At 41.4% G+C, this 10367-nt stretch overlaps 1 protein-coding gene across 1 annotated transcript; it reads left to right on the forward strand.

Moving 5' to 3' along the window:
* The first annotated feature begins 716 nt into the window (after positions 1-716).
* LOC131183900 (probable G-protein coupled receptor 34) lies at positions 717-9839 on the forward strand. The gene is made up of 2 exons (XM_058154647.1): positions 717-767; positions 4427-9839. The coding sequence occupies exons 1-2, from the start codon at positions 754-756 to the stop codon at positions 5424-5426; spliced, it is 1014 nt and encodes a 337-aa protein (XP_058010630.1). The 5' UTR covers positions 717-753; the 3' UTR covers positions 5427-9839.
* Positions 9840-10367: the final 528 nt, after the last annotated feature.

Consider the following 10367-nt stretch of genomic DNA (forward strand, 5'->3'; position numbering starts at 1 on the left):
TGTCCTACCTGTCAATGACTACTTCCGCTTCAACCACAGCAATACACGAGCACACAATAGATACATTACAAACTCAAGGTAAACTGCTCCAAGCTCGATTGCAGGAAATACGACTTCAGTAACAGAGTGGTCAATGCCTGGAATGCACAACCCGACTCTGTGGTTTCATCCCCAAACCCCCATAACTTTAACCTTAGACTGTCTATTGTTGACCTTACCCCATTCCTAAGAGGTCTGTAAGGGGAGTGCATAAGTGCACCTATGTGCCTACCATCCCTGTCCTAATATTCCTTTTTACTTACTCTTTTCATGTATCCAAATTATGTTTATACTTTTACCTGCTATCTTATATATGACTGACAAATAAATAAAATAAAATAAAATGAAAATTTTGACTTCGTGTCCTTGTCTAAGTACAAGGAACATAAGGCTTAAGAAATTCAAAGCCCTCCCACTATCAAACCAAAAACCTTAACTCACCCACCGCCCACATCATTTTTTTTTTATTCTTCCTATTTCTCTAAAAAGAAAGCAATCTCACATTTCTCCTATGTTCTTTCTCAGCTGCTTCATCTAGTGGTAAAAAAACCTGAACACATTTTCGTAAGCGGCAAAGTTCGGCCAACCACATCCATCTCTCTATATCTCCACTGTCAAGGGCTTTAAAGCTCAGCTGGTTGAACATACATTTTAGGAAGTTCTCAGAAGAGAAGCAGCGCGCAAGCTTCCATCCTCATCGGGGTGAATGTCTGAATGGAGATGTCAAGGTACGTGATGTCCTGAGCCCTTTAATTTTTGGGGTGTGTGTGTCTGTGTGTGATGATGATGGAGGGTTGAAGCAGGTTCAAATGTAATTTTTAGTCTCTGGGTTTTTAAGCAATTAGTTTAATGCCATTGTTTCAAATTTCTACATAATGGAAATCTAAGAAACCAGCAACCGCACAGATGCCTCACTGACAAGTTATCAGCATTTAAAGATCAAAAATAACACTTCCAAGAATGGGCAGTTTTAGGAACTACCTTTTTAAAAGAATTATTATCATTTTGCAGGCAAATAGGAACATGTACAAGTGATGCGAGAGCCCATAAGTAGACACATTTATGACGGTTGCAGTATTCAGGAGTCATTTTGCGACCTTCTGAAATGTGGGAAACCACTTAACAGGCCATGTTCCAAATGTAACCACTGCAGCGATTCATTCAACAAAGCTGTTAACGTGGGACGAATTCACTTCCCACGTTTTTTTTTACTGAACAGCCTAAATTTGGGGCTCAATTTCGGTCGTAAATTGAGGATTATGTGTAGCTGTTAATTGCTTCTGAGACTGTCTGTTCTGGGTAGAATTTGCCCAGCCAAGCAGGCAGGGAACATTGTGGGGAAAAAATTAGGAATCTCGGGTGCTAATTGATTAGTTTCCCAATCTTGCTATAGAAGAGTTTGCTCCGGAAATCAACCTGGGATTTTTAAAATATATATCATCTCAATCTAGAGAGCACAAAACCAGGGTTCTTCTTCAAAGCTTGCAAAGAAGAGAAGCTAACGTAAGACAGGCAGTAATATTTAAGACTTGCCTTAATGCCAGCATTATGCTGGTGATGTTTTATGCTGATTTTAGGCTATTTTTTTGGCTATCCTTGTAAGGCGCCTAGAATCAATCGACTAGGTGGCGCACATGCAGCTTCATATATAAAGAATTTTTTGTTGTTTGTTTTCACCATTCAGTCATGTCTGACTCTTGGCAAGTGCGACCCTATGAAGCACAGCTTCTTTCAGTTGTTGGATGTTCATTTTGATATCAGAGTTGATATTATAAAACCCAGAGAGTTCTTTGCTTGCCCTTCTTCTTGTTCCACTAACCATTCCTTTGGCATCATTGCCTTCTCCAAAGAATTTGCACATGACACTCTTCCCAAAATCCCCAAAGCTTTAACCAAAAACTGTCTACTATTGACCTCACCCCATTCCTAAGAGCTTTGTAAGGGGCGTGCATAAGAGCACCAGCCTGCCTACCGTTCCTGTCTTATTGTTTCCTTTTATTATATCCAATTAATATAATTATTACATACTTATGCTTATATATATGCTTATATATTGTATGGTTGTTTCATACTTATGCTTATATATATGCTTATATTTTCTTTTATGTACACTGAGAGCATATGCACCAAGACAAATTCCTTGTGTGTCCAATCACACTTGGCCAATAAAATTCTATTCTATTCTATATACTGTTGTGACAAATAAATAAATAAAATTAAATAAATAAATAAATAAAATGACCCCAGCCAAAATAAATCAGAGATAGCCTCGTGATTTTGGCTTCTAGTGATGTGTCTGGTTTTATACGATTCAGCACCTTTCTGATCTAAATAAACAGCAACGTTATATTTAACATATGTTTGCAGACAGCAAGAGCAACATGCCTCCGTATATGGGGAACTTGCAAGTTGAATGTGTGTTTGGTATGCTAGACTTTCACTATGTCTCTGTCACACCTCTGTCTTGCAAAATTAGCTGTCAGCTAATTCTCCCATTTCTCAGTCAGGTTTAGGTATTTCAAAGCAGTTCTCAACAGTGCATCCTATTTGCACCTGCTGAAAAACAGATTCAATTGAAGCCAATAAAATTCAAGGAAAACACAACAGCTTTTCTTCGACTTCTGAAGACAACTAGAGAACATTTGTATGGTCCATTTGACACTACAGTGTACAGCGAACAAATAATAATAATAATAATAATAATAATAATAATAATAATAATAATAATAATAATAATAATAATAATAATAATAATAATAATATTTTAATTTGTATATCGCCCTTCTCCTGAAGGACTCAGGGCAGTGAACAGGCAAGTAAAATACAAACAGAAACATACACAATATTAAAACAACCCTTAAGAAACTTATTCAATTAGCCAGGAAATTTAAAATAACATTACACCCCATAAAATTACAGAAATTTAAAACCCATCAAAATTCAATTAAAATTTAAAATTTAAAAATCAGGCCAGTCCAGCCGTACGAAATAAATAGGTTTTAAGTTCGCGGCGAAAGGTCCTAATGTCAGGTAGTTGTCAAAGCCCAAGGGGAAGCTCGTTCCACAGGGTAGGAGCCCCCCACAGAGAAGGTCCTCCCCCTGGGGGCCGCCAGTCGACACTGTTTGGCTGACGGCACCCTGAGGAGTCCCTCTCTGTGGGAACGCACCGGACGCTGGGAGATAGAAGCCGGCAGTAGACGGTCCCGTAAGTAGCCCGGTCCTAAGACATGGAGCGCTTTAAAGGTGGTAACTTCTGTTCTTTTTTTGTTTGTTTGTTAAAATTATCTTGGAATATTTTAAACATTTTTTTAAAAAAACCACCAAATTTATAAAACACTGTCAAGCTTATTTAAATCTGTTGGCAGCTCTTAGCAACCTATGTACCCTCTCTAGATATTTCTCAAATACATATGGGTCCCGTCTACCATGGGGACAATAACAAAATAAAAACATAACATAGTAATCAAAGAATGATATCAAGGACCAGATAGAAATATACTGTCAATCGTGCTGGGCTTCATTTACATTCTACCCCACCCAGTGCCTGCAAAGCTAATTGTTCATGGTTATATTTTTTTTAAAAAAATTGCCTTTGAGTCAGTTTTTGACTCTTGGTGATTGCCTGCACAGGGCTCTGTGGTTTTCTTGGTAAGGTTTTTCAGGAGTGGTTTCCTTTCCTTTCTTCCTAGGGCTGACAGAGAAGGTCTGGCCTATGGTCACCCAACTGGTTTTGTGCCTAAGTTGGAACTAGAACTCACGGTTCCCCAGTTTATAGCCTGGTGCCTTAATGACTACCTCAGAGTGGTTCTTCGTGGCCTTAAGTGGAAAACCTGGAAGCTTTCAGATTCGAGTTAATGTCAGGGTTCCAAGGAACACCCCCAACAAAATAAAGCTCTGAGGTTTGAGGTTCCTCAGAGTTCAAATTTATTAGAGATGTCATGTTGGCACAGCTGGGAAAACCCAAAACTGAAAGCTTCCAGGTTTTCCGCACCCAGTTGACAGTTCACAGCCCTGCCCCACACCCACAAGTTCATCACATTGTCCAATCAGCTCTTCACATTCAATTGGATACAATCTTCAGGCAGTCTCCATCAGACGCAGGAGGTCCTTGAATACGGAAGGTTGTTATGACTAACTTTCTACCGCTCCAACAACCATCCCCTTCCAACTTCCCCAGCAAAAATACGTGGCAGTTAAGAAGCAAAAATGAAAATTGCCTTCCAAAACTGACATATAGCTTCACAAAGCCCAGTGCCCTGGGAGAACGGTAGCAATGGTTTACAGAGAAGAAACAAGTCTAGAGTTTCATTCCTGTTAATTAGGAAACGACGAGCTACCAAGAAATTGATGGCATCGTCTAATGATTTCTGCCATTTTCTTTCCATAGCAGTATGGACATCCGTTCCTTTCTCGGCGAGAACCTCCGTAATGGATCTAACCTATCTTATGAATCCACATGCAGAATCCAGGATGGCTTTCTGATGGAGACCCTGCCTGTTATGTACTCCATCACCGCCGCCATCGGTTTCGTTAGCAACCTCCTGGCATTTTGGGTGTTCACTTTTGGCAGACTGAAGACCAACTCCATCACGGTCTACATGAAGCACCTCGCCATCGCCGATCTCTTGCTCTCCCTCTGTTTGCCCTTCCGGGTGGCTTTCCAAAAGCACAGCGGCCCACTTGCTTTCTGCAAGGTGGTAGGCATGATCTTCTACAACACCATGTACGTCAGCATTCTGCTTCTCAGCTTGATCAGCCTGGACCGCTACTTCAAAATCATCAAGCCCCTTAAACAGTTCCGAATCCACACGACGTCCTTCAGCTTCACCATGTCCATGGTGGTGTGGATCATCTGCTTCATCACAATGCTTTGCTTCCTTTTGGATTCTAATAAAAGTGGACCCTGTGACCACAAGTGCTTCCATTTCAAGTACAGGAGCACCAGCGGAGGCATACTCAATATGTTGGTGGTGGCTTTTTTCTTCCTTCTGCTCTTCTTTCTCCTTTATTCCTACGGTAAAATCTCGCTCAGGCTCCGCGCGGTCTCTTTGAAGCAAACCCAGCAGCGCAGAAAAACGATGAGCACCAGAATTGTGATAAAGACTTTTGTGGTTTTGGTAGTCTTCATCGTATGCTTTGTCCCCTACCATGTGGTCAGGATACCCTACATCCTTGCCCAAATGAGGATCGTTTCTGAACAGAACATCCAGGCCCTCCACCTTGCCAACGAATTGGTCCTTTGCATTTCAACCCTCAACTGTTGTTTTGACCCTGTGATTTTTTGCTTTCTGTCCAGCAGTTTTAAGAGATCCTTGCTGAACATCACTCTCCGAAAGCTGAAGTGGGTTTCTCAAAAAAATAACCAGAGAGCATTGTACGTCAAATAATCCATCACAGACTTCGAGGTAGAGAAAGGACTATAAGTTGCGTAACTAGGAATAAACTTCTGGATAGGAATTCTTCCTGCTAGATCAGCCTTCTTCAAGATGGCGAGGACCAGAAGTTGCGATGAATAAAAGCCCTAGTTAAGGATCTTTTTTTTTTTAATCCAACAAGTCCAGAAAACACCAGGACCCAGAAACCTGAATTTAGACATCGCTCGGTGAAAATATCGATGTATGTTAAGAGGAGACACAAGCTATGAACAGGATTTTTAGTCCCTGCTGAGGATGTGCTCTATTTGAATTTTTGTTTTCCTGAGAAAACCACAGACCAAGCAAAAAAGGAGATGAATGATAAAAATAATTCGTGAGTGCTGACAAATTGTCTAGGCCAGGGGTCGGCAACTCTCAAAGAGCCATTTGGATCCGTTTCCCACAGAAAAGAAAACACCGGGAGCCACAAACCCCTTCCCGTGCCTGACTATTTTATCTGAGCAGCCACAGAACTAGCATATGTAGTTGAATTAAACGTTCTGTTTTCTTCTGAAACTTTTCTTTTCTTGGATTTATCCATGGTTGGCCTACCGGGGGTCAAAAAGCTCAATAAATTGTGTGTCGGCAGATATCACACCTTGGTGGTTCTAATATTTTGAGCAACAGGGAGCCGCAGCAGAGGGTTGAAAGAACTGCGGGTTGCTGACCCCTGGAAAACTGAGCGTGTTCCTTTTAAAAGCTTGTCAAGCTGTTCTTATAGTCTTAAAATTTTTGTTTATGCTTGGGCAATATCTTCTCTCACGGTTCCACTTCTTAGGAAACAGGAAATATGCTGACCATTATCTTCGGCATAATTTTTCTAGCACCTTTTAAACAGAAACAGGGAACCAAAGGTTTAAGAAGGCCCTAAGCTATTGAAATGCATCATTATTTTTGGCTTCTTTGTAAAACTCAGTTTTCTACATATTTATCTCTAGATTAAGGAATGTTGCTTGAAAATGATTTCTTGTAAGTCCTTATTTGCTTACAGTAACCCTTTAAATGGAAACAATAATTCTTGGAAGACATTTCTCTTCACCTCTAGGAAGGAAACAAAACCTTCTAAGAATTATTGTGAGTTTGAATAGAACTGGGTATTTCTATATGTCAGATTTGGGGATTACTAAAAATGGGGGAAAGCTTCTATTGCTGAATGTTAGACATCTTATGGACGATGAGATGAAAACCCAATATTTACAATTGGTTAAAAATGATGTTTCATTTAAAGAATTTGGAGAAAGTGATGATAATTTTTACTGGAGAGGAATTACATTGGATGCTTTGGTTTTTCAAAACAAAGATCCCAATAGACTTGCAGTGATTCTTGAGGCTTAAAAGTGCTAAAATCGAAGGGTTAACATGCTTTGCGCTGAAGTAGCAAGTTCAAGAAAGATGTGCGGTGAGGACTATCACATTGCAAAATCTTACTTATGCAACGTACAATTATAACTGCAAAAAGCGATCGTTTTTTTTGCTCTGCACTCACGGGTGTTCAGAAAAATATTTAACTAGAAAATTCTTGCCACGGCAACGCAAGGTTTTCTGCTTGTTATTTCTTTCATGTCATGTAATCCAGGGTTAGATTACTTTTACTCTGTTTTCATTTGGATTATGGGGTGGAATTGAGTCTGGATTCCCAGGAGGGAGGGGCTGCATTCCAGAGAACCAAGAGGCAACAAAGTCTAGAAAGTTTGGTGGGAGAAACTTAAAACAGCTCCTCCTTAGAAGTTCTCAGAGTATATTTTTAATAATGCAAGTAGTTTGCTTTTAATTTGGCAAGATTTCTGTCTAGAGGTGAGGAAAAATAAAGAAATCTGTTTTGAAGTGATTCAGTTTGTCTTTCTTAGCTTTAGAACCGCACAGATAAAAAAACATCTTAAAAAAAAAAATAGCCAGAGAAATTCAACAGTAAGTCTTGTTGGAAAAGGCACCTAAGTTTCTGTTAGTTTTCCTTAGCTAGGTTGTCTTTGACTTACAACCATGATGGAGCCCAAAGTTTCTGTTGCTCGGAGAATTTTGCCCTGTTTTACGACTTTTCTTGCCACAGTTGTTAAGTGAATCACTGCCGTTAATTTAGTCGCACAGTTTTTAAGTGACTCTGCCTTTGCTTGTCAGAAGGTCGCAGAAGGGGATCATGTGACCCCAGGACACTGCAGCCGTCATAAATACGAGTCAGAGGCTAAGTATCTGAATTTTGAACACGTGGCCCCGGGGATGCTGCAATGGTCATAAGTCTGAAAACTGGTCGTAAATCACTTTTTTCAGTGCCGTTGTAACTTTGAATGGCCAGTAAGTAAATGGTTGTAAATGGAGGGCTACCTGCAGGGGTGAAATGCTACTGGTTCGCATCAGTTCGGGCGAACTGGTAGCTGTCGTGTCCCACTCCTCCGCTGACAGCCAGGTCAGGGAAATCCGAATCAGGCTTGCCTCTGCAGCTCTGCCCAAAGTCCTAACAAAGTCCTCAGAGCAGGCAGGAGACCAGAAAGTGACTTCAGCAAGATAAGTTCGACTTTTGCCTGACTCAGAGACTGCCAGAAAGCAGATCCTTTATATAGGCCATGGGGTGTGGCTCCATGACTCAGCACTTATCCAGGCCTGCCCCTCCCTTCCCTCTGTTGCCTCCGCCTCTCCAATCTTCTGATGCGAGGGTCACTCCAATCAGCAGCTGTTGGAAATAAACCTTCCTCAGGCTCACATGCTGTGGAGGAGGGGGAGGGGTCTAGCTGCTCCATTTGCCTGGGCATAGAGCCAGGGCTGGGGCCGGGGGGTGCTCCCTCCTCTGCAGCCTGTTTGGGCATAGAGCCAGGGCTGGGACCGGGAGGTGCCCCCTCCTCTTCAGCTTGTCTGGGCATGGAGCCAGGACTGGGGCCGGGAGGCATACATTCCTCCGTGTTCGGGAGCAGATAAGAAGGCCCCGGCTGCTGTGAGAGCGGGCAAGACACAACAGTAGCGGCGGCGGTAGGTGGTTCAAAGAAGCAGTAGCTGCAGCAACATGAAGCTCCACCCAACCACCCGGAGGTCGTTACTTCATGGTTTTAACCAGGAAGTAACCTGTTTTTTACTGTTTTCCAAGCGCGCACTTCCCAAACTGGTAGGGAAGGTAAGTAGATTTCACCCCTGGCTACCTGTATTATTTGTATACATATATGCCACTTCCTTTATGAAACACTCATTTTGTTATGCACTGCAGATTGAGGTAAGAATAAACCAACCCACGCCTGGAATACAAATGCACAGACACTCTTGAGATCTTTTAATACAAATAAATCAACTGTGAGAGGGATCGTGGAGACCTAGTGGACAACCATTTAAATATGAGCCAGCAATGTGCAGCAGCTGTCAAAAAAGCCACGATGTAAAAAAGATGTTGAGACTCTAGAAAGAGTGCAGAGAAGAGCAACCAAGATGATTAGGGGACTGGAGGCTAAAACATATGAAGAACGGTTGCAGGAATTGGATATGTCTAGTTTAATGAAAAGAAGGACTAGGGGAGACATGATGGCAGTGTTCCAATATCTCAGGGGCTACCTCAAAGAAGAGGGGGTCAAAGTATTGTCCAAAGCACCTGAGGGTAGAACAAGAAGCAATGCGTGGAAACTAACCTAGGACAGATGCAACTTAGAACTAAGGAGAAATTTCCTGACAGTTAGAACAATTAATCAGTGGAACAACTTGCCTCCAGAAGTTGTGAATGCTTCAACACTGGAAGTTTTTAAGAAGATGCTGGATAACTATTTGTCTGAAGTGGTGTAGGGTTTCCTGCCTAGGCAGGGGGTTGGACTAGAAGACCTCCAAGGTCCCTTCCAACTCTGTTATTCTATTCTATTCTATTCTATTCTATTCTATTCTATTCTATTCTATTCTATTCTATTCTATTCTATTCTATTCTATTCTATTCTAAAAGCCACAGCCGGAGAATCTAGGTAAGAGTTATATCAAACAAGAGCCTAACGTAACCTATAGGCAAGCAAGTTTGAATTTTTTTTTTAAATTTGCATTTATATCCCGCCCTTCTCCGAAGACTCAGGGCGGTTTACACTATGTCAAGCAATAGTCTTCATCCATTTGTATATTATATACAAAGTCAACTTATTGCCCCCAACAATCTGGATTTGTGGGTGGTGGTGGGATTTAAGTCCAAATTCAACCCGGAGGGCTTTTAGTGAACAAAGAAAATTTGCAGATAGAGACTGGGTTGAGACTACGTCCTTTAATACTCAAATGTATAAAGATCACAACCAGGTGCAAATCACTTTCTGTTCTACTCCTGGAGGGTCATGGCTTGATTAGAAAAAAATGAAATGCTTCTCAGGCTTATAGTTGGAAGTTCCTCAAACTTTGCAAAACCCCGTCAGATGATGCCGATGCCCTTCAAAACCGTGTGATCAGGCACCTGCAAGACATTTACACCAAGAAACAAAGTGCAAGGAAATTTCTTGCTGCGTTGGAGGGTTTTGTGGTTTTGGAGATTTGTATGCGCAAGCTGCTCGAAGTTGCTTCACTCTTCTTCTTTTTTTTTTTTTTTGCAAAGAGTGGCTGTACAATCAGGTCTAAATTGGCACACTCTTTTTTTTTTTCACCCTTTCCACATCAGCACCGCTTAAGAGGAACTTATTCCATTCTTATTTTTAAAAAATGCTGAATGGACGTTATTGAAAACAACTGCGGTTAAAGCTGGCCTCGGGCTAACCTTCGTCTTGGGGATCCATGGATATTTCTAGCTTGGAACCATATTTTCTTGGCAGGAATCTTGGGTACAGTTAGTCCTTGATTTAGGACCCTTCGTTTAGTGACCGAAGTTAGACTGGCACTGGAAAAAGTGAGCTTTGACCATTTTTCACACTTACGACCATTATAGCACCTCCATGATCATGGGATCAAAATTCAGACACGTGGCAACGGGTTCATATTTAT

Source organism: Ahaetulla prasina, chromosome 11, assembly GCF_028640845.1.
Source record: "Ahaetulla prasina isolate Xishuangbanna chromosome 11, ASM2864084v1, whole genome shotgun sequence".
Lineage (NCBI taxonomy): Eukaryota > Metazoa > Chordata > Lepidosauria > Squamata > Colubridae > Ahaetulla > Ahaetulla prasina.